This window comes from Coregonus lavaretus (assembly GCF_964263955.1).
Source record: "Coregonus lavaretus genome assembly, chromosome: 25".
Lineage (NCBI taxonomy): Eukaryota > Metazoa > Chordata > Actinopteri > Salmoniformes > Salmonidae > Coregonus > Coregonus lavaretus.
The window spans coordinates 39,349,142-39,373,758 of record NC_140012.1 but is presented as its reverse complement, the minus strand read 5'-3'; the positions used below and the strand labels follow the sequence as shown (position 1 = coordinate 39,373,758).

Genomic DNA, 24,617 nt, shown 5'->3' with positions numbered 1-24,617 from the left:
CTGGGTCGGCGGTTTGTAGGGCCATTTAAAGTCCTGAGAAGGTTGAATGAGGTGTGTTACAAATTACAACTACCTGTTGAGTATAAAAGTATTAACCCCTCGTTCCATGTGTCTCTTCTCAGGCCGGTGGTAGCTGGCCCACTCCAAGAAAGTGAGATCAGGGAGACTCCTCCGCCCCCATTGGACATCGAGGGGGCACCGGCGTACTCCGTGCGGTCCATCTTGGATTCGAGACGTCGGATGGGGGGTCTCCAATATCTAGTGGAGTGGGAGGGGTACGGCCCGGAGGAGCGGTGCTGGGTGCCGAGGAGAGACATTTTGGACCCGTCTCTCCTGACGGAATTCCATCGTGGGCACCCGACGCATCCTGCTCCGCGTCCTCCTGGTCGTCCCCGAGGCCGGAGTCGGCGCACGTCTGGAGCCGCGCGTCAAGGGGGGGGTACTGTCACGGTTTCGGCCGAGGCTGCCTCTCTTCCTTGCTCGGGCAGGCTTCGGCGTTCGTCGTCTCTGGAATACTAGCTGCCACCGTTGCATGTTTCTATGTTCGTTTGCTTTTGTCTGATTGTTGTTACACCTGTTATCGTTTAGTGTATTAGTGTCCTATAAGGTCTCGTTGTGTTTGTCTAGTGTTGTGTGTGATTGTTTGACTGTCGTGCCGGTAGGCTGTTATTCTACTGTTTGCTCGGTTGAGCTATTTCTCCATATTGTTTGGAGGGTTTTGTCGCACCTGTTAGTGCGCCCGTTATTTTCGCCTACGTGCGGAGTTTTGCCTCAGGGCATTTATTCGTGCTTGTTTTTGTGTGCATCTACTAAAGTCTGTTGGACTAACGTTCTGCGTCCTGCGCCTGATTCCACCACCACACCCACCTACATCATCATTGACAATGCTCGAGAATGACCAGCATGCTCGAGTGGCTCCTGATGATGAGGGGAGGGGCTCAACTCGTTTGCCACTCAACGTTTTGACCAGGATCTCTGGTGTTTTGACTAGGGTTTCTGGTGTTTTGACTAGGGTCTCTGGTGTTTTGACTAGGGTCTCTGGTGTTTGACTATATGCTCTGTCTCTGTCTTTTTGTTCTAGATTGATAACGTCGGGGCGTTCATGTGGCAGTCTCAGCTGAGGCATCGCTGGGATGACCATAACAAGCACTGCTTCGCCAACATCTGTGATGCCCTGTTCAGATACTCCTACGAGTACCTGGGAAACACCCCGCGATTGGTCATCACCCCGCTGACTGACAGGTGCACAGACCAATCACAGCTCAGCTCATATGAATTCTATCTAATCCATCAAAATATATATTTTCACATTTTATCTTGACAGGATGTTTCCTCTTCAATACTCAGTTTGTGTCACGACTTCCTCTGAAGCTGCCACCTCTCCTTGTTCAGGCAGGCTTCGGCGTTCGTCGTCACCGGCCTTCTAGCCACTGCCGCTGTGATGAGTGTGATTAGAAGGAGTCAGGTGCAGGAGGGTAAATCACCGAATACAGAGTTTATTTCGTCGTACACAGTTGCGCTGGAGAGCGACAACAAGGTACGGGTAGCTCCAACATAATACAGGCACAGGAGAATAATCTACCCCGGCAATACAAGGTACGAGTAGCTCCACCGAGCTACACTCAACTCACATAAAACAATCACCCACAAGGACAAGGGGGCAGAGGGAACACTTATACACGGACTAATGAGGGGATATAACCAGGTGTGTGTAATTGACAAGACAAGACAAATGGAATGATGATATATGGAGCGGCAGTGGCTAGTAAGCCGGTGACGACGAACGCTGAAGCCTGCCCGAACAAGGAGGGGAGGCAGCCTCGGCGGAAGTCGTGACAGTACCCCCCACCCCCCCCCCCTTGACGCACAGCTCCACCAGCGCGACGGCCAAGAGGACTTGGAGCAGGGCGAGCCGGATGGCGACGGTGGAACTCCCGCAACAGGGAGGGATCGAGGATATACCTCACCGGGACACAGCACCGTTCCTCCGGACCGTACCCCTCCCACTCCACAAGGTACTGAAGGCCCCCCACCCGACGCCTCGAATCCAGGATGGAACGGACATAGTACGCCGGGGCCCCCTCGATGTCCAGAGGAGGTGGAGGGACCTCCCGCACCTCAGACTCCTGGAGTGGACCAGCCACCACCGGCCTGAGGAGAGACACGTGAAACGAGGGGTTAATACGGTAATCAGGGGGAAGTAATAACCTATAGGTGACCTCGTTGATTCTCCTCAGGACTTTGAACAGCCCCACAAACCGCGGGCTCAGCTTCCGGCAGGGCAGGCGGAGGGGCCACGGTGCCAGAACTGGTTGGTAACCTAAAACACATTGGAATGGCGTTAGGTTAGTAGAGGAGTGGCGGAGAGAGTTCTGGGCATATTCTGCCCATGGCAAGAACACTGACCACTCCCCCGGCCAGTCCTGGCAGTAGGACCGCAGGAACCTACCCACATCCTGATTTACACGTTCCACCTGCCCATTAGACTCAGGCTGACCGAGACCCCCAGACGTTCCATGAACGCCTTCCAGACCTGGGGACCTCAGTCAGACACTATATCCTCTGGTACCCCGTAGTGCCAGAAGACGTGTGTAAACAGGGCCTCCGCAGTTTGCAGAGCCGTGGGGAGACCGGACAGAGGAAGGAGGCGGCAGGCCTTGGAAAAGCATTCCACATCGACCAGAATGGTGGTGTTACCTTGGGAGAGGGGAAGATCAGTCAGGAAATCAACACTTAGGTGAGACCATGGTCGTTGTGGAACTGGTAAAGGTTGTAACTTACCCGCTGGTAGGTGCCTAGGTGCCTTACTCTGGGCGGGAGGAGACATACACCCTCACGTCCTTAGCCAAGGTTGGCCACCAGTACTTTCCGGTCAGGCAGCGCACTGTACGACCGATACCTGGGTGACCAGAGGAGGGTGACGAGTGTGCCCAGTAGATCAGACAATCACGGATAAGAGCAGGCACGTACCGCAGCCCAGCTGGACACTGAGGTGGAGATGGATCTGTGCGTAATGCCTGCTCTATATCCGCGTCCATCACCCATACTACCGGCGCCACAATGCAGGAGGCTGGGAGTATGGGGGTGTTGTCTCTGGGCCTCTCCTCTGTGTCATACAGCCGTGGCAATGCGTCTGCCTTCACAAAGAAGAAACTCGAGGAGGCGGGTGAAGTGGAAAGTGATCTGCTCACAATGAGTCTCCTGGGTAATCATGGTGACTGGTGCAGTAACTTCCTGAACAAACCCGGACCCTAATGGTCGACTATCAAGTGCTCTGATGGGGAGTGGAATGGATAGGGGAACCAATGAAATTCCTAGACGGCGTGAGAATGCCCTGTCCATAAAGTTCCAAACTACATCTTAATCGACTAGCGCCTTACACTGGGGAACTACCATGTGATCGGGAAAGTAGATGGGTAGGGTACAGTGCGCAGCAGAGGGTAGTGTTTGATACTTGAGGTGATGCGAGAGTGCCCTGCCTGCCGCCTCCAGACCCAAAAGAGCGTTGACGACCACGTGTGGTGTACAGTCCCTTCGTGCCACCGAAGTGACACTCTCGCTGTCGTCCTCCGCTCTCTCGGATCGCGGTTCCACCCAGCTCCATCAGCTCGGGATCCGAGTCGGCCGGGGTGGGAACGGGCAGACCCCTTCCAGGACGTCCTCTGGCTGCCAGCAGGTTGTCCAAACGGATGATCATGTCCACCAGTTGCGTGAAGGACAACATGGTGTCCCGGCAGGCTAGCTCCCATCGGACGTCCTCCCGAAGATGGCACCGGAAGTGGTCGATCAGGGCCCGCTCGTTCCACCCGGACTCCACAGCAAGATTCCGAAACTAGTCCTGCGCGGTCCTCGTCCCCTGCCTCAGGTGGACCAGCCGCTCGCCCGCCACTCGACCTTTGGGCGGGTGATCAAAGACATCCCGAAAGAGGAGAGCGAACTCCCCGTAGTTCTCCAACGCGGCTCCTCCTTCGTTCCAAACCGCGTTGGCCCACTACAGGGCTTTCCCCGAGAGGCAGGAAACGAGGGCGGACACCTTTTCCCACTCCGATGGGGCCGACCTGATGCTGGAGAAGTAGACCTCCAGTTGGAGGAGGAATCCTTGGCAGAGCGCTGCCATCCCGTCGAACTCCCGTGGTCAGGATATCTGGATCCCTCCGGGTGCTGGGGTGTGGGTGGCTGGATCCGGTTGGCCAGCTGATCTCGACAGATCGGGTCCTCTCCTCTCTAGGCGTTGGACGACCTGAAGAACCCGATCCATCGCTTCCCCCAAGCTGGCCAGCATCGTGGAATGTTCAGTTCTGTTGTGTGAGTGATCATGTAAAGAGTTTCTGTCTCTCTCCCAGGTGTTACATCACTCTGACCCAGTCTCTCCATCTCATCATGGGTGGGGCTCCGGCCGGTCCTGCCGGTACCGGGAAGACAGAGACCACCAAGGATCTGGGCCGAGCCCTCGGCATCATGGTCTATGTATTCAACTGCTCTGAGCAGATGGATTACAAGGTGAATCTGTTGCTCAGACTTCTTATATTGCCAAAAAATGTAATCTTATTCAAGCATACAATAGATTCTGCTGTGGTTTTTTAATTGGGCCTTATGTTGTCCTGTCTTGCCAGTCTTGTGGAGACATCTATAAGGGTCTGGCTCAGACTGGGGCCTGGGGCTGCTTTGATGAGTTCAACCGAATCTCAGTGGAGGTGTTGTCTGTCATCGCTGTGCAGGTAAGATACTTCTCTAGTTCTCGCCCCCTAAGATACTTCTCTAGTTCTCGCCCCCTCCTCTCTTTCTTTCCCCCTATCTCTCTCCCTCCTCTATCTATCTCTCTCTCTCATGGTGACACTGACCCCCCTCCAGGTGAAGTCTGTTCAGGACGCTATCAGAGATAAGAAGATAATCTTTAACTTCCTGGGTGAGACCATCAAGCTGATCCCCACCGTGGGAGCCTTCATCACCATGAACCCGGGCTACGCCGGCCGTGCAGAGCTACCGGAGAACCTCAAGGCTCTGTTCAGGTACCATACACATAGTGGATCTCTCTCTCTGCCTCTCTATCTCGCAAACTCTCTTTCTCTCTTTATCTTCTTTCTTCCTCTCTTTCTCGCAGACTGTTTCTTTCTCAGTCACTCTTTCACCAAATATTTATCTCTTGCCCTTACTTGTCTTCATACCTGAGTGTCTCTCTCCTGTAGGCCATGTGCCATGGTGGTGCCGGACTTTGAGTTAATCTGTGAGATCATGTTGGTGGCTGAAGGCTTCATCGACGCCAGAGTCCTGGCCAGGAAGTTCATCACCCTCTACACCCTCTGCAAAGAGCTGCTCTCCAAACAGGTACAGTAGCTACCTCACTGCTTTAATACACTGTCACTCTCATCCTGCTCACCCTTCATTCGCCTTGCTGTCTGCTCACAACACAGAGATTTTACATCCTCACCATCTCTTTAAAACATCTTCATAGTTTCCTTTGTGGTGTGTGTGTTTGTTTGTGTACAGGACCACTATGACTGGGGTCTGCGTGCCATTAAGTCCGTGCTAGTGGTGGCCGGCTCTTTGAAGAGAGGAGACCCGGGTCGCCCGGAAGACCAGGTCCTGATGAGAGCTCTAAGAGACTTCAACGTCCCCAAGATCGCGATGGACGACTCACCTGTGTTCCTGGGACTGATCGGAGACCTGTTCCCTGCTCTGGACGTCCCCAGGAAGAGAGACATGGACTTTGAGAAGGTCGGACACGCACAAACACACACACACACTTGCCTCTCCTTAGCTAGACAGAGCACATGACAGAGGTGGGAAGGGCAGAAATAACATGAGCATTCATATAAATGTACACCTGTGTTTATACAGTATCTGTGTATCATCTGTAGCAAAAAAATACTTTTTTACAGTTGTCTATGTTAAAAAAGTTGTTTCTGATGCTACAGATGTAGGATCAGAATTTGATCACCCTGTTGCAGGATAACGTTTCTGCAATGCAGAAAAAATTGTAGTGTATTTGTGGTTTAAAAAGGCTTCTGAAATTTGTAATTTCCACTAAATGTCAGACTTGATTTTCCCTTAAATATATCAACCCCTACAAAAAATTTCCATTCATTATAATCCACATAATAATTCACATTTCCTGTTGCTTCAGGATTATTTTCCTGCTGTAGCAAACTGGCTCAAATAAAGATCCTACATCTGTAACTGAGATAGTCGTTGTGTGGGTGTGTATCAGGTAGTGAAGCAGTCAGTGCTGGACCTGAATCTGCAGGCGGAGGACAGTTTTATCCTGAAGGTGGTTCAGCTGGAAGAGCTGCTGGCCGTCCGACATTCCGTCTTCATCATCGGCAACGCCGGCACCGGCAAGTCCAAGGTACCATAAACCCTCATCCCTCTAACCTCTATTGTGCACCACTCTTTTTCTATATTTTTCTGACTCCAATTGTCTGGAAAGAGTGTGCATTTCAAATGCCACCCTATGGGCCCTGGTCAGAAGTAGTGCACTAAATAGGGAAAAGGGTGGGATGGAGCCAAATATTCTGTTCGGTTAGAAGCCAACACTGTTGTGTTGTGTCTCCAGGTGATGCGCTCGCTGAATAAGACCTATCAGAACATGAAGAGGAAGCCGGTGATCGTGGATCTGGACCCCAAGGCTGTCACCTGTGACGAGCTGTTTGGCATCATCAACCCTGCCACCCGAGAGTGGAAGGACGGTACGATGGAACTAGTGAGGCTATAATATAGTTGAAATGTGTAGTCAATGAAGCCCTAACAACACACTAAGTAAAGAAGCTTTGCATCTGGACTTCTCTCTCTAGTTCTAGGCACACGGCCCCATCTGTACAACCTGAGTTAATAGTGTTGAAGTGTTTTTGAGTAGTGTTGCACGGTATACCAGTACCACGGTAATATCACGGTACCAAAACGTCATGATACTTATGATACCAACATTTTAGACTACCGTAGTACCGTTTCATATGATACTACCGACTTTTTCATCCCTACCATTCTAAAGAACCTGCTGGCGCCTGTTATATAATGTTTCTAAAGTCAGTTTGGTTTATGAATTCAGTTGAATTTAAGCAACAGCCACTAGTCTCTTGTATGGGCAGGTCCAATAATATCCACTTCACTTTCATGCACATATCACGTGTAGCAGCTGTAATCAGCCAGCTGCATCCCATACCAGCCCTCACTCACCTGCTTCTCTCCGTCCGCTCTTCACGCACGTCTATTCCTCCGTCAGTTAAAAATATATATCATTTAGCCGGGATGCAGACCCAGACCCTGATAAGTCTTTTGTTGTTAGATTTGTTACATTGGAGCAGCGTGCAAAGCGAGCAATGTTGATACATTGTATAATTTAATCACCTGTTATAACCAAGAGGACAGACCAGTCTAAGTAGACTTTGCAAGTTCACTGTCATGCAGCCTCTGAGTGTCAGAGAGGGAAAATGGAGCACTGCAACAGGCATGCTTGCAGCTTTACAGCAAAGAAAATTGCTTGTCTCTAGCCTAAACGGTTCAATATGACCCATATTACCGGATATGCCTTTTTTAATTTCTATCTGGAATCGCACACAAACCATGTCGCAGGCCGTTTTAAACTAATCCCGGGTCGCTAATTATTGGTTTGATAACCAACAATGTTGTTCATTCATGTTACCTAGCTAGCTAACATCCTGGTAACTTGACAGTAGGTTTAGGTAAATTTGATTGGCACAGGAAGAAATGAAATGGGTCTGCTACCCATGAGATGTGCTTCAAAAGATAGGATTCATATAGGCCTAATGTAATCCTAAACTACATCAAAAATCTATTTATTTCTGGTGCACCTTAAATTCTGTTTAGTGCCTAACGTTTTAAAAGTAGGGAGCAGTGTGTGTGTGTTTGTGGGAGAGGGAGAGTGGTGTGTTTATGAGAGTGAGGGAGACAGAGAGAGTGTGTCTATGTTAACTGAAGAGTAAACATGGTTTCATGCAGTGTTTTCCCCTGACTGACACAATGACATGCAGATCATGCATGTATATCAAGATCATGCATGTATATCACAGGAAGTTGGTGGCACCTTAATTTGGGAGGACGGGCTCGTGGTAATGGCTGGAGCGGAATAGGTGGAATGGTATCAAACATGGTTTCTAGGTATTTGATGCCATTCCATTTGCGCCGTTCCAGCCATTTGCGCCGTCCTCCCTTCAGCAGCCTCCACTGATGTACTGTTTATTCCTTCCTCCCATTCCTCTAGCCAAATCACAGGTAGGCCTTTGCAAATATGAGCAAATCAGCGTTCTTGTTAGGCTATGGTTAAACCCAGCACTCAGAGAAACAAAACACGACTAAGGGAGTGGAAGAAACAAAAATGCTTTTAATAAAAATTCAATTTGTCTTAGTCCAAAAAACAACTGAAGAAAAGGAACAGAGTGGGCTAGTCGGCTCCGGAGGAAGGAGAGGCTGAGGCAGGCAGGCAGGCAGGGAGGTATGTCTGAACTGAAGACAACACAAACGACAGGTTAAGGAGAGTAAAGAGCCAGGCTGAAGACAAAGACAATTAAACTCTACTGGTGAGCTAAGTTACCGCTCTAGTAAGAACAACGATCTGGCGCCGGTGGAGAGCCATGCCCAGGAATTAGTAGTGCAGGTTGATGAGAGAATAGGATGCAGCTGCGTAGGCAGGAATCACTGGAAACAACCCGCAGCTGCACAGGAGAAGCAGATCCTAAGCACGCCCCCCGATCCACTCCAGACACACACCGGCAGACGCACCAACATAATGGGGACAAACCCACATACAGATACAACAGACAAATAGGGGACAAAACAAGGAGGAAGGGAAACAGAAAAGGGAGAGACAAGCTGCCCACATAACAGTTCTATGCAGTATTCAATTATACACTGAACAGTGGGAAGTTAAATTCAATGTGTTGTATTGAGTAGAAGTGTGAATTTCAGTTTTTGGAGAATGTTTAGAAAATGTGACGGGGCGAACAGGATGCTAGGCCACAGATTTTTCCCCCACCGTGGTATCGTGATACTACTTGGTATCGTGATACTTGCCCTGGTATCATATCGTTTGTAAAATGTTGGTATCGTGACAAGCCTATTTTGGAGTCTGTCTGGTTGTTGTCTAATGTTGTGTGCCACGCTGGTTTCAGGTCTTTTCTCCTGTGTGATGAGAGATCTGGCCCTCATCAGCCATGATGGGCCCAAGTGGATCGTACTGGACGGAGACATCGACCCTATGTGGATCGAATCCCTCAACACTGTCATGGACGACAACAAGGTCTGTCTGTGTGTGTATGTGTGTACCTTGAGGTTTTGGGATGCCGTGTCCTTTCCTCAGGGTGATCTGGAACACCTCCAGGTTGGGGATTTTGGCAGCGAGGCGAGACTGCTTGTGTGTGTGTGTGTGTGTGTTTGTGTGGTGTATTCAGGTCATATGGTCCTAACCCCGTGTGTGTGTCTGTGTAGGTATTGACTCTGGCCAGTAATGAGCGCATCCCTCTTAACTCCACCATGCGTCTGGTGTTTGAGATTAAGGACCTGCGGACGGCCACTCCAGCCACCGTGTCCCGTGCAGGAATCCTCTTCATCAACTCTGCTGACCTGGGATGGAGCCCGTCAGTACCTCCCTACACATACACTATATATACAAAAGTATGTGGACACCCCTTCAAATTAGTGGATTCTGCTATTTCAGCCACACCCGTTGCTGACAGGTGTATGAAATCGAGCACATAGCCATGCAATCTCCATAGACAAAAATTGGCAGTAGAATGGCCTTACTGAAGAGCTCAATGACTTTCAACGTGTCACCGTCATTGGATGCCACCTTTCCAACAAGTCAGTTCATCAAATGTCTATCATGCTAGAGCTGCCCCGGTCAACTGTAAGTGCTGTTATTGTGAAGTGGAAATGTCTAGGAGCAACAATGGCACACCCGCGAAGTGGTAGGCCACACAAGTTAACAGAACGGGACCACCGAGTGCTGAAGCGCGTAAAATGTTTCTGTCCTCGGTTGCAACACTCACTACCAAGTTCCAAACTGCCTCTGGAAGCAACGTCAGCACAAGAACTGTTCGTCGGGAGCGTCATGAAATGGGTTTCCATGGCCGAGCAGCCGCACACAAGCCTAAGATCACCATGCGCAATGCCAAGCGTCGGCATTGGACTCAGGAGCAGTGGACATGCGTTCTCTGGAGTGATGAATCATGCTTCACCATCTGGCAGTCCGACGGACGAATCTGGGTTTGGCGGATGCCAGGAGAACTCTAACTTCCCCAATGCATAGTGCCAACTATAACATTTGGTGGAGGGATAATAATGGTCTGGGGCTGTTTTTCATGGTTTGGGATAGGCCCCTTAGTTTCAGTGAAGGGAAATCTTAATGCTACAGCATACAATTACATTCTAGACGATTCTATGCTTCCAACTTTGTGGCAACAGTTTGGGGAAGGCCCATTCCTGTTTCAGCATGACAATGCTCTCGTGCACAAAGTGACATCCATACAGTAATGGTTTGTCAAGATAGGTGTGGAAGAACTTGACTGGCATGCACAGAGCCCTGACCTCAACCCCATCGAACACCTTTGGAATGAATTGGAACGCCGACTGTGAGCCAGGCCTAATCGCCCAACATCAGTGCCCGACCTCACTAATGCTCTTGTGGCTGAATGGAAGCAAGTCCCTGCAGCAATGTTCCAACATCTAGTGGAAAGCCTTCCCAGAAGAGTGGAGGCTGTTATAGCAGCAAAGGGGGGACCAACTCCATATTAATCCCCATGATTTTGGCATGAGATGTTCGAGAGGCAGGTGTCCACATACTTTTGGTAATGTAGTGTACATTAAATTGAACACCTTGGTTGGTGTCCCAAATGACACCCTGTTCCCTATATAGTGTACTACTTTTGAACAGGGACAATAGGGCTCTGGTCAAAAGTAGTTCACTACATGGGGAATAGGGTGCCATTTGGGATGCAGTCCTCAAGTCATATTGTCGTTATATAACACATCAGGGTTGGGGTCAATTACAATTTAATTTGAAATTCCAATTCAATTCTTGAATTCACACATAAAGTTGAAAATGTATGTTGAATTCCATTCGAATTTCAACAATCTTCAAGTTATGGAATTGGAATTAGACTGTTTGAATTGGAATTGCACAAAAGAAAAAAAGAAAGGGGAATTGATTTGAATTAGAATTCAATATTTGTACATTTCCCAGTTGATGGAATTAATGCATTTAGTATAAGAAATGGAGTGCAATTTGTATTTCTATAGTTCCAGGATACCTATGCTGTGTGAACAGTGACATGATCAGCCTAAAAGCCTGAGGGAATTTAATTCTAATTGGAATTTGTGGAATTGTTGGGGATAATATTTCATTGGGAATTGAATTATTGGAATTTACCTAACATTGGAATTCAGAAGAATTGAATTATCTCTGAATTCAAAGTCTGACCTGGAATTTGAATTGAATTTAATGGAATTTACAGGGAGAGGGAATTGAATTAGAATCCATTAATTTGTGGAATTAACCCTAAACCTGCAACACATTTATTGACCTGAGTGACCTTGTGTCCTGTCTGTCTGTGTGTTCCTTCAGGGTGGTGACCAGCTGGATCGAGAAGCGAGAGGTCCAGTCGGAGAAAGCCAACCTGTTCATCCTGTTTGACAAGTACTTGCCTACCTGTCTGGAGAAGCTCAAGTTCGGCTTCAAGAAGATCACTCCTATCCCAGAGGTCACACTGGTCCAAACCCTGCTCCACTTCATGGAGTTTCTACTGGTGCCTGAGAACACCCCGCCCGACTCCAACAAAGAACTCTACGAGCTCTACTTTGTGTTCGCCTGCGTCTGGGCCTTTGGAGGGGCCATGTGCCAGGACCAGGTAGCTACCCACTCAGGACTACGTTCATTCTCAAGGGGTGCAGGGTTCTCCCCAAATAATGTAAGAGGAGTGCTGCGCCACCTTGTGGACTGGCTGCGCCACTATGTAAAATAAAAAATAAAGTAAAAAGATTGCAGGAAATGGCAGTTACAGGTGTTCAAGAACACAAAAATCTCTGAGTCCAAAGGGGGTCACTGCACCCCTCTAGGGCCCTCGTCAAATGTAGTGCACTGTATAGGGAATAACATGCAATTTCAGATGCAGCCAGGGTAACATTTTTACAGTGCAAAATGCAGACTCTCCATGAACAAGTGAAGGAAAGTGACACTCAAGAGTTCTGTCTAACCTAACTTCTCTCTCTCTCTCTCTCTGTCTCTGTCTCTGTGTGTGTTTGGTCCGTAGCTGACAGACTACCGTGTGGAGTTCAGTAAGTGGTGGGTGAATGAGTTTAAGACCATCAAGTTCCCGTCTGCAGGGACTGTGTTTGACTACTACATTGACAGAGTCTCCAAGAAGTTCCAGCCCTGGACAGAGTTAGTCCCCAAGTTCCAGCTGGATCCAGACCTCCCACTGCAGGTCAGAGTCCTGTCTGTCTACCTGGCAACTCACCCAATTAATGAATGACACGTGGAGTAACTCTTAGCTCCTAGGACTCTTAGGACATTGTAGTTTGTCTTTGCTATGAGGTGCTCTGCAACAATAAATTGAGATTTTGGAGAGTTAATTGAGCTGACAGCCGTTTTGCAATGTTTAGCTATGGCTTTAGTCATCAATCTAGCAAGAGGGCAATATTTTATGAATGTAGTAGTGTGTGTGTGTCCCCCACCCCCCAGAAAGCTATGACCTTTGGCTTTCACCTGGAATAGTTTATTTATGTCTGAATAAAACACACTTTTCAACCCATATGATCTAGTACACAATAAAAGTATAATAGAACATATACAGATATGATTAAATAAATAAAACTTGTGAATGAATAAGCCTTTTCATACTTTAGTCAAAATCAGTTAAATTTCTGGATGTCTAACATTTGGGCCATTTAAACAGCATGTGTCCCGCCTACAGACAAGGGGAGAAGGGCTATGTAAAGGGATTGATTTTTTCGTTCTGAGCATATGCAATGTGTCTGCCTCCGACGTAAAACAAATGTTTGACTTCCACACAAAATTACTTCTTTACTTATTTTAGGTTTAAGAAAGTGTGTAGGTCGCATTCTTTATCGTAGATCTATAACAGTTATGTATTTCGATCCGCCTGCTTGAGACAAATTCTGCGATTGCTTTGCCATGTCTGTGCCATGAAGCAGTCGGCAGGTAGCTTAGTGGGTAAGAGCGTTGTGCCAGTAACCGAAAGGTCGCTGGTTCTAATCCCCGAGCCGACTAGGTGAAAAATCTGTCGATGTGCCCTTGAGCAAGGCACTTAACCCTAATTGCTGCTGTAAGTCGCTCTGGATAAGAGTGTCTGCTAAATGACAAAAAAAAAAAAATAATAAAAAAAAAGCAGTCGAGCTGCTTTGATGTAATGTTGCAGTGAAGTGATATAAATCAATGTAATGATGCAGCCGACCACCAGAGGGAGGCAAATACAAGTTTATTCGACAGAGGATGTTTACATGGTCCTAGTAAGGTCTGGATGGCTGTCTTCTGACTTATAAAACAGTGAGAAATCAATCAAATAAGTCATGTAAACATATACATATTTTTTAAAGGAATTCTAGTGCCCGATTTCGGGGACTGTCAGCTTAAGATGATTACTAAGCACCAGATTTTGGAGAGTTATTCTGCTGACCTTTACCCTCTGTCTCCTGTTCCTCTCAGGCGTCTCTGGTTCACACGGCTGAGACCATCCGTATCCGCTACTTCATGGACAAACTGATGGAGAGGAAGTGTCCTGTGATGTTGGTGGGCAACGCGGGCAGTGGCAAGTCAGTCCTGATGGGAGACAAGCTCCGCGGCCTCAGCACTGATTACTATGTGGTCCAGTCTGTCCCCTTCAACTTCTACACAACCTCGGCCATGCTGCAGGCCATCCTTGAGAAACCCCTGGAGAAGAAGGCAGGCCGGAACTATGGCCCCCCCGGCAGCAAGAGTCTCATCTACTTCATAGACGACATGAACATGCCTGAGGTCGACAAGTACTTCACTGTGGCTCCGCACACACTCATCCGCCAGCACATGGACCACGGACACTGGTACGATCACAACCACTGACTAGTCAACCACAACATAACTACAATCACTATTTTGATCCTACTACAGTGAGGGAAAAAAGTTTTTGATCCCCTGCTGATTTTGTATGTTTGCCCACTGACAAAGACATGATCAGTCTATAATTTTAATGGTAGGTTTATTTGAACAGTGAGAGACAGAATAACAAACAAAAAATGAAAAACGCATGTCAAAAATTGTATAAATGGATTTGCATTTTAATGAGGGAAATAAGTATTTGACCCCTCTGCAAAACATGACTTAGTACTTTGTGGCAAAACCCTTGTTGGCAATCACAGAGGTCAGACGTTTCTTGTAGTTGGCCACCAGGTTTGCACACATCTCAGGGATTTTGTCCCACTCCTCTTTGCAGATCTTCTCCAAGTCATTAAGGTTTCGAGCCTGACGTGTGTTTTGGGTCATTGTCATGCTGGAATACCCATCCACAACCCATTTTCAATGCCCTGGCTGAGGGAAGGAGGTTCTCACCCAAGATTTGACGGTACACGGCCCCGTCCATCGTCCCTTTGATACGGTGAAGTTGTCCTGTCCCCTTAGCAGAAAAATACCCCCAAAGCATAATGTTTCCACCTCCATGTTTGACGGTGGGGATGGTGTTCTTGGGATCATAGGCAGCATTCCTCCTCCTCCAAACACGGCGAGTTGAGTTGATGCCAAAGAGCTCGATTTTGGTCTCATCCGACCACAACACTTTCACCCAGTTCTCCTCTGAATCATTCAGATGTTCATTGGCAAACTTCAGACGGGGCTGTATATGTGCTTTCTTGAGCAGGGGGACCTTACGGGCGCTGCAGGATTTCAGTCCTTCACGGCGTAGTGTGTTACCAGTTGTTTTCTTTGTGACTATGGTCCCAGCTGCCTTGAGATCATTGACAAGATCCTCCCGTGTAGTTCTGGGCTGATTCCTCACCGTTCTCATGATCATTGCAACTCCACGAGGTGAGATCTTGCATGGAGCCCCAGGCCGAGGGAGATTGATAGTTTCTTCCATTTGCGAATAATCGCACCAACTGTTGTCACCTTCTCACCAAGCTGCTTGCCGATGGTCTTGTAGCCCATTCCATCCTTGTGTAGGTCTACAATCTTGTCCCTGACATCCTTGGAGAGCTCTTTGGTCTTGGCCATGGTGGAGAGTTTGGAATCTGATTGATTGATTGCTTCTGTGGACAGGTGTCTTTTATACAGGTAACAAGCTGAGATTAGGAGCACTCCCTTTAAGAGTGTGCTCCTAATCTCAGCTCGTTTCTTGTATAAAAGACACCTGGGAGCCAGAAATCTTTCTGATTGAGAGGGGGTCAAATATTTATTTCCCTCATTAAAATGCAAATTAATTTAAAACATTTTTGACATGCGTTTTTCTGGATTTTGTTGTTGTTATTCTGTCTCTCACTGTTCAAATAAACCTACGATTCAAATTAGACTGATAATTTATTTATTAAAACATAATGTTAACTTTCACTGCTATGCGGATGACACACAGCTGTACATTTCAATGAAACATGGTGAAGCCCCAAAATTGCCCTCGCTAGAAGCCTGTGTTTCAGACATAAGGAAGTGGATGGCTGAAAACTTTCTACTTTTAAACTCGGACAAAACAGAGATGCTTGCTCTAGGTCCCAAGAAACAAAGAGATCTTCTGTTAAATCTGACAATTCATCTTGATGGTTGTAAAGTCGTCTCAAATAAAACTGTGAAGGACCTCGGCGTTACTCTTGACCCTGATCTCTCTTTTGACGAACATATCAAGACTGTTTCAAGGACAGCTTTTTTCCATCTACGTAACATTGCAAAAATCAGAAATTTTCTGTCCAAAAATGATGCAGAAAAATTAATCCATGCATTTGTTACTTCTAGGTTAGACTACTGCAATGCTCTACTTTCCGGCTACCCGGATAAAGCACTAAATAAACTTCAGTTAGTGCTAAATACGGCTGCTAGAATCCTGACTAGAATCAATAAATTTGATCATATTACTCCAGTGCTAGCTTCCCTACACTGGCTTCCTGTTAAGGCAAGGGCTGATTTCAAGGTTTTACTGTTAACCTATAAAGCGTTACATGGGCTTGCTCCTACCTATCTTTCCGAGTTGGTCCTGCCGTACATACCAATACGTACGCTACGGTCACAAGACGCAGGCCTCCTAATTGTCCCTAGAATTTCTAAGCAAACAGCGGGAGGCAGGGCTTTCTCCTATAGATCTCCATTTTTATGGAACAGTCTGCCTACCCATGTGAGAGACGCAGACTCGGTCTCAACCTTTAAGTCTTTACTGAAGACTTATCTCTTCAGTAGGTCATATGATTGAGTGTAGTCTGGCCCAGGAGTGTGAAGGTGAACGGAAAGGCTCTGGAGCAACGAACAGCCCTTGCTGTCTCTGCCAGGCCGGTTCCCCTCTCTCCACTGGGGTTCTCTGCCTCTAACCCTGTTACAGGGGCTGAGTCACTGGCTTGCTGGTGCTCTTTCATGCCGTCCCTAGGAGGGGTGCGTCACTTGAGTGGGTTGAGTTACTGACGTGATCTTCCTGTCTGGGTTGGCGCCCCCCCTTGGTTTGTGCTGTGGTGGAGACCTCTGTGGGCTATACTCGGCCTTGTCTCAGGATTGTAAGTTGGTGGTTGAGGATATCCCTCTAGTGGTGCGGGGGCTGTGCTTTGGCAGAGTGGGTGGGGTTATATCCTTCCTGTTTGGCCCTGTCCGGGGGTTTCTTCGGATGGGGCCACAGTGTCTCCGGACCGCTCCTGTCTCAGCCTCCAGTATTTATGCTGCAGTAGTTTATGTGTCGGGGGGCTGGGGTTAGTTGGTTATACCTGGAGTACTTCTCCTGTCTTATCCAGTGTCCTGTGTGAATTTAAGTATGCTCTCTCTAATTCTCTCGTTCTCTCTTTCTCTCTGAGAACCTGAGCCCTAGGACCATACGTCAGGACTACCGGGCATGATGACACCTTGCTGTCCCCAGTCCGCCTGGCCTTGCTGCTATTCCAGTTTCAACTGTTCTGCCTGCGGTTACGAAACCCCTACCTGTCCCAGACCTGCTGTTTTCAACTCTTAATGATCGGCTATGAAAAGCCAACTGAGAGACCTGAGCCCTAGGACCATACGTCGGGACTACCGGCCGTGGTGACTCCTTGCTGTCCCCAGTCCGCCTGGCCTTGCTGCTATTCCAGTTTCAACTGTTCTGCCTGCGGTTATGGAACCCCTACCTGTCCCAGACCTGCTGTTTTCAACTCTTAATGATCGGCTATGAAAAGCCAACTGAGATTTATTCCTGATTATTATTTGACCATGCTTATCACTTATGAACATTTTTGAACATCTTGGCATGGTTCTGTTATAATCTCCACCCGGCACAGCCAGAAGAGGACTGGCCACCCCTCATAGCCTGGTTCCTCTCTAGGTTTCTTCCTAGGTTTTGGCCTTTCTAGGGAGTTTTTCCTAGCCACCGTGCTTCTACACCTGCATTACTAGCTGTTTGGGGTTTTAGGCTGGGTTTCTGTACAGCACTTCGAGATATTAGCTGATGTAAGAAGGGCTATATAAAATACAATTGATTGATTGATTTGTCAGTGGGCAAACGTACAAAATCAGCAGGGGATCAAATACTTTTTTCCCTCACTGTATCTCTCTCACCCTCTCTACCTCTCTCCCCTCTCCTCCTCTCTCCCTACCTATCATCCCCCTCTCCCTGCCTCCCTTCTCAGGTATGACAGAGCCAAGCTGACTCTGAAGGACATCCATAACTGCCAGTACGTGGCCTGTATGAACCCTACAGCTGGCAGCTTCACCATCGACCCCCGACTGCAGGTACTCACCAGACTAACGCTAAATACAAGGTTGGAGAAGAAGCGTATTAGAAACCTCTCTAGTCATTCTGTTTTAGACTGCTCTTAACCCTCTGCATCCCATAGTTGCCTTATGTATGGTAAGATACTGTAACCCTGCTCTCTCTCTCTCTCTCTCTCTCTCTCTCTCTCTCTCTCTCTCTCTCTCTCTCTCTCTCTCTCTCTCTCTCTCTCTCTCTCTCTCTCTCTCTCTCTCTCTCTCTCTCTCTCTCTCTCTCTCTCTCTCTCTCTCTCTCTCTCTCTCTCTCTCTCTCTCTCTCTCTCTCTCTCTCTCTCTCAGAGGCACTTCTGTGTCTTTGCGGTGGGTTTCCCGGGCCAGGACGCACTCCAAAGCATCTATAACTCCATCTTCTCCCAACATCTGGACATGAATGGCTTTCTCCCCGCCGTCAAGAAGTTCTGCTCCACGCTGGTCACCTCTGCAATCAGTAAGAACACTACAGAGAAACACTTAGATAATCGTCATGTCAAACTGAAAATGTAATGACTTAATTCAACATCTCATCCGATTTAACTTCTCATTTTATGACATTGAACTAGTGTCAGAGATGGGGGAAACCAATGCAGTATATAGGCCTACAGTATTTGCCCTGTCTCCATGTTCTTACCTGTCTGTGTGTGTATTTTCTTCTCCAGTGTTCCACCAGAGGATCTCCACTTCCTTCCTTCCCACGGCAGTCAAGTTCCACTATGTCTTTAACCTCAGAGACTTGTCCAACATCTTCCAGGTAAACCCTTCTCCCTTACAGCTATCTATATGATGGGCATCTTGATCATACATTGTAAAGTTGGTTTGAGACACTGGAATGACCCACTGGCTCATGTTTGTTATGAATTACTGTGGAGAGGAGGGAGGTATCTTGCTGTGTGTGTGTGTGTGTGTGTGTAAATGTGATGAGAGATCATCATCATGTTAGTGCATGTGTGTGAGATGTTCAATTCGTCCCTCTGTGTCTCTCCTGTCTGCTGCCAGGGTCTTCTGTTCTCCATGCCAGAGTGTGTGAAGGCTCCTGCTGAGCTGGTGAGACTGTGGCTTCATGAGTGTGACCGTGTGTACGGAGACAAGCTAGTGGATGAGAAGGACATGGTGCTGTTTGCCAAGATCAAGGGAGAGATCTGCAAGAAGTGCTTCGAGGTACGACTTAACACACACACATGCACTCATTGTCTGACATTGAGAAAAAACTCAAAACTAATGGTGAACTAATGGTGAATAAAGTAATTCAATATTAACAGCAGATTTCTCATTGTCCATATCGGTGTGTATTTTCCTCTGTCTGCAGGAAATAGATGCAGGTTTCCTCTTTGAGAAGCCCAACATCTTCTGCCACTTTGCCCAAGGCATTGGCGAGCCCAAATACTTCCCTATTCCAGACTGGGTGGTTCTGAACAAGCTGCTACTGGAGGGCCTGGACAGCTACAACGAAGTCAACGCTGTCATGAACCTGGTGAGTCCACCACGACACACTACAAAAGCAAATACCTGGTGTTGGTATCGCGTCTTCACTGGAGAGTAACCAGAGTAGCTAAAAACCTGATTGAGATGAAGAGAGAGTCCTAGACCTTCCTGTTGTGACCCTGTTTGTGTGTGTGTGTGTGCGCGTGCATGCGTGTGTGGTCTCCAGGTGCTGTTTGAGGACGCCATGTCCCATATCTGCCGGATCAACCGTATCCTGGAGTCTCCTCGTGGTAACGCCCTGCTGGTCGGGGTGGGCGGCAGCGGCAAGCAGTCTCTGTCTCGCCTCGCTGCCAGCATCGCAAACCTGGAGGTGTTCCAGATCACCCTGAGGAAAGGCTACGGCATCCCCGACCTCAAGGTGTGATGCTATGCTCTGGCCAACTGTTAACCTCTGTAAAGATGCTGAGACATCTATCATCATCCTCATCATCCTTCCTTTCCCTCGCCCCACTCTTCCCCCGCCCTCCTCTCTCCTCCCCCTCTCCCCACCCTCCTTTCCCTCCCCCCTCCCTGTCTCTTGGTAGTTGGACGTGGCCGCCCAGTACATGAAGGCTGGGGTGAAGAACATAGGGACGGTGTTCCTGATGACCGACAGCCAGGTGGCCGAGGAGGAGTTCCTGGTGCTGATCAATGACCTGCTGGCGTCGGGCGAGATCCCCGGTCTATTCCAAGACGATGAGGTGGAGAACATCATCGTTGCCATGAGGAACGAGGTCAAGGCTGTGGGCCTGCCAGACTCACGTGAAAACTGCTGGAAGTTCTTCATCGACAGAGTCCGCAAACAGCTCAAGGTGATACTCAGTGTGGCCAGTCTGGCTTGTCATTGGGGGTTGTTGAGGGTTTTGGTCTGTATGTTCAGCAGCGTTACAGAGGGGTTATCCAACTAGCACATAATGTTCTGAGAACCATATGTTTCTTAGAGCTTGGTTAAAGCGTGGTTGTCAATCAATGAAATGTATTTATAAAGCCCTTTTTACATCAGCTTACAGAAACCCAGTCTAAAACCCCAAAGAGCAAGCAATGCAGATGTAGAAGCACAGTGGCTAGGAAAAACTCCCTAGAAAGGCAGAAACCTAGGAAGAAACCTAGAGAGGAACCAGGCTCTGAGGGGTGGCCAGTCCTTTTCTGGTTGTGCCCGGTGGAGATTATAAGAGTAAATGGCCATTAAGGCCAGATCGTTCTTTAATATGTTCAAACGTTCATAGATGACCAGCAGGGTCAAATAATAATCACAGTGGTTATAGAGGGTGCAACAGGTCAGCACCTAAGGAGTAAATGTCAGTTGGCTTTTCATAGCCGAGCATTCAGAGGTCGATAGAGAGAGGGTCGAAACAGCAGGTCCGGGACAAGGTAGCACGTCCGGTGAACAGGTCAGGAGTTCCATAGCCGCAGGCAAAACAGCAGAAACAGGATCAGCAGCATGACCAGGTGGACTGGAGATGGGGTAAGCCAGGAGTCGTCAGGCCAGGTAGTCCTGAGGCATGGTCCTAGGGCTTTGCCACTTTGCCAAAGCACAGCCCCCACACCACCAGAGGGATATCAACAGACCACCAACTTACTACCCTGAGACAAGACAGAGTATAGGCCACAAAGATCTCCCCCACCGCACGGTCCCGAGGGGGCGCAAAACCGGACAGGAAGATCACATCAGTGACTCAACCCACTCAAGTTGAGTATAGCGGAAAAAAGAGCTTTGCATGACGTGATGCACCCCTCCTAGGGACGGCATAGGATGGCACCAGCAAGCCAGTGACTCAGGCCCCGTAATAGGGGCAGAGAATCCCAGTGGAGAGAGGGGAGCCGGCCAGGCAGAGACAGCAAGGGTGGTTCGTCATTCCAGTGCCTTGTCGTTCACCTTCGCACACCTGGTCCAGACTACACTCAATCATAGGACCTACTGAATAAATTTGTATTCAGTAAAGACTTGCAAATGTAATAAGATGGTGGTCTGATGGTCCAGGATTATGAGGAAAAACATTTAGATCCACAATATCTATTCCACGGGACAAAACTAGATCCAGGGTATGATTGTGGCAATGCGTAGGTCCGGAGACATGTTGGACAAATTCCACTGAGTCGATGATGGCTGCGATAGCCTTTTGGAATGGGTCTGTGGACTTCTCCATGTGAATATTGAAGTCACCAAACGTTTTAATATTATATGCAATGACTACAAGGTGCGGTAGGAATTCAGGGAACTCGGCAGGGAACGTTGTATACAGCCCAGGAGGCCTGTAAACATTAGCTATAAAAAGTGATTGAGTAGGCTGCATAGATTTCATGACTTTTTTTTCTTGTAAATTGAAATTTTCTGTCATAAATGTTAGCAACACCTCTGCCTTTGCGGGATGCGTGGGGGATATGGTCATTAGTGTAACCAGGAGGAGAGGCCTCATTTAACACAGTAAATTCATCAGGCTTGAGCCATGTTTCAGTCAGGTCAATCACATCAAGTTTATGATCAGTGAGGGATCTAACATTAAGTAGTCCTATTTTGAGATGTGATGTATTATCACAACCTCTTTCAGTAATGACAGGAATGGAGGAGGTCTTTATTCTAGTGAGATTGCTAAGGGGAACACCGCCATGTTAAGTTTTGCCCAACCTAGATCGAGGCACAGACACGGTCTCAATGGGGAAAACTGAGCTGACTACACTGACTGTGCTAGGGGCAGACTCTACTAAGCTGGCAGGCTGGCTTACAGCCTGCTGCCTGCACCCCATCTCATTGTGAAGCTAGAGGAGTTAGAGCCCTGTCTATGTTGATAGATAAGATGAGAGCACCCCTCCAGCTGGGATGGAGTCTGTCACTCCTCAGCAGGCCAAGCTTGGTCCTGTTTGTTGGTGAGTGCCAGAAAGAGGACCAGTTATCCACAAATTCTAAAAACTGTTTTCAACCAGCGAGTTGTGTGAGTCTGCTGTAAACCTCATCACTCCCCCTAACTGGGAAGGGGCCAGAGACAATTATTCGATGCCAACACATCTTTCTAGCTAAGTTACACACTCAAGTTATGTTGCGCTTGGTGACCTCTGACTGTTTCATCCTAACATTGTTGGTACTGACGTGGATAACAATATCCCTACACCATCTACGCCAGGGTTCCCCAACTGGCGTCCCGCGTGCTTTTAATTGGCCCCCCAAGTTTTCTGAGCAAAAAAACAACTTTTTGTCAAGACTGTAAAAAACACCAGGAAAAACAAAAGCTCCAAGTGATTTTAATTTAAGAAATCTGTTTCCAAGTATCAATAATCAATAACAATGTAATACTACAAAATAAACACGAGAAATAAGAAATACACTATATACAGTGGGGGAAAAAAGTATTTAGTCAGCCACCAATTGTGCAAGTTCTCCCACTTAAAAAGATGAGAGAGGCCTGTAATTTTCATCATACGTACACGTCAACTATGACAGACAAATTGAGAAAAAAAATCCAGAAAATCACATTGTAGGATTTGTAATGAATTTATTTGCAAATTATGGTGGAAAATAAGTATTTGGTCACCTACAAACAAGCAAGATTTCTGGCTCTCACAGACCTGTAACTTCTTCTTTAAGAGGCTCCTCTGTCCTCCACTCGTTACCTGTATTAATGACACCTGTTTGAACTTGTTATCAGTATAAAAGACACCTGTCCACAACCTCAAACAGTCACACTCCAAACTCCACTATGGCCAATACCAAAGAGCTGTCAAAAGACACCAGAAACAAAATTGTAGACCTGCACCAGGCTGGGAAGACTGAATCTGCAATAGGTAAGCAGCTTGGTTTGAAGAAATCAACTGTGGGAGCAATTATTACGAAATGGAAAACATACAAGACCACTGATAAACTCCCTCGATCTGGGGCTCCATGCAAGATCTCACCCCGTGGGGTCAAAATGATCACAAGAACGGTGAGCAAAAATCCCAGAACCACATGGGGGGACCTAGTGAATGACCTGCAGAGAGCTGGGACCAAAGTAACAAAGCCTACCATCAGTAACACACTACGCCGCCAGGGACTCAAATCCTGCAGTGCAAGACGTGTCCCCCTGCTTAAGCCAGTACATGTCCAGGCCCGTGAAGTTTGCTAGAGTGTATTTGGATGATCCAGAAGAGGATTGGGAGAATGTCATATGGTCAGATGAAACCAAAATATAACTTTTTGGTAAAAACTCAACTCGTCGTGTTTGGAGGACAAAGAATGCTGAGTTGCAGCCAAAGAACACCATACCTACTGTGAAGCATGGGGGTGGAAACATCATGCTTTGGGGCTGTTTTTCTGCAAAAGGACCAGGACGACTGATTCCTGTAAAGGAAAGAATGAATGGGGCCATGTATCGTGAGATTTTGAGTGAAAACCTCCTTCCATCAGCAAGGGCATTGAAGATGAAACGTGGCTGGGTCTTTCAGCATGACAATGATCCCAAACACACCGCCCGGGCAACGAAGGAGTGGCTTCGTAAGAAGCATTTCAAGGTCCTGGAGTGGCCTAGCCAGTCTCCAGATCTCAACCCCATAGAAAATCTTTGGAGGGAGTTGAAAGTCTGTGTTGCCCAGCGACAGCCCCAAAACATCACTGCTCTAGAAGAGATCTGCATGGATGAATGGGCCAAAATACCAGCAACAGTGTGTGAAAACCTTGTGAAGACTTACAGAAAACGTTTGACCTATGTCATTGCCAAGAAAGGGTATATAACAAAGTATTGAGAAACTTTTGTTATTGACCAAATACTTATTTTCCACCATAATTTGCAAATAAATTCATAAAAAATCCTACAATGTGATTTTCTGTTTTTTTTTTCTCATTTTGTCTGTCATAGTTGACGTGTACCTATGATGACAATTTCAGGCCTCTCTCATCTTTTCAAGTGGGAGAACTTGCACAATTGGTGGCTGACTAAATACTTTTTTCCCCCACTGTATACAAAAGTATGTGGACAACCCTTCAAATTAGTGGATTTGGCTATTTCAGCCACACCCGTTGCTGACAGGTGTATACAATCGAGCACACAGCCATGCAATGTCCATAGACAAACATTGGCAGTAGAATGGCCTTACTGAAGAGTTCAGTGACTTTCAACGTGGCACCGTCATAGGATGCCACCTTTCCAACAAGTCAGTTGGTCAAATTTCTGCACTGCTAGAACGGCCCCGGTCAACTGTAAGTGCTGTTATTGTGTAGTGGAAATGTCTAGGACCAACAACGGCTTAGCTGCGAAGTGGTAGACCACACAAGCTCACAGAACGGGAC

General features: G+C 47.6%; 1 protein-coding gene across 1 annotated transcript in view; it reads left to right on the top strand.

Annotated features, from left to right (window-relative positions):
* LOC311100909 (dynein axonemal heavy chain 17-like) overlaps window positions 1-24,617 on the top strand; it is a gene marked incomplete at its 5' end in the record, with an annotated part of 141,747 nt that overhangs the window by 37,818 nt on the left and 79,312 nt on the right. Inside the window, 20 exons of the mRNA XM_084141893.1 lie at window positions 1,082-1,242; window positions 4,344-4,500; window positions 4,614-4,718; window positions 4,852-5,009; window positions 5,187-5,325; window positions 5,488-5,715; window positions 6,209-6,346; window positions 6,554-6,686; window positions 9,126-9,253; window positions 9,442-9,590; window positions 11,576-11,858; window positions 12,261-12,434; window positions 13,676-14,049; window positions 17,782-17,884; window positions 18,203-18,350; window positions 18,559-18,650; window positions 18,896-19,057; window positions 19,206-19,370; window positions 19,548-19,739; window positions 19,906-20,172. Of these exons, the coding sequence (XP_083998019.1) occupies window positions 1,082-1,242; window positions 4,344-4,500; window positions 4,614-4,718; window positions 4,852-5,009; window positions 5,187-5,325; window positions 5,488-5,715; window positions 6,209-6,346; window positions 6,554-6,686; window positions 9,126-9,253; window positions 9,442-9,590; window positions 11,576-11,858; window positions 12,261-12,434; window positions 13,676-14,049; window positions 17,782-17,884; window positions 18,203-18,350; window positions 18,559-18,650; window positions 18,896-19,057; window positions 19,206-19,370; window positions 19,548-19,739; window positions 19,906-20,172 (3,456 nt within the window). The remainder of the gene's footprint in view (window positions 1-1,081; window positions 1,243-4,343; window positions 4,501-4,613; window positions 4,719-4,851; window positions 5,010-5,186; window positions 5,326-5,487; window positions 5,716-6,208; window positions 6,347-6,553; window positions 6,687-9,125; window positions 9,254-9,441; window positions 9,591-11,575; window positions 11,859-12,260; window positions 12,435-13,675; window positions 14,050-17,781; window positions 17,885-18,202; window positions 18,351-18,558; window positions 18,651-18,895; window positions 19,058-19,205; window positions 19,371-19,547; window positions 19,740-19,905; window positions 20,173-24,617) is intronic.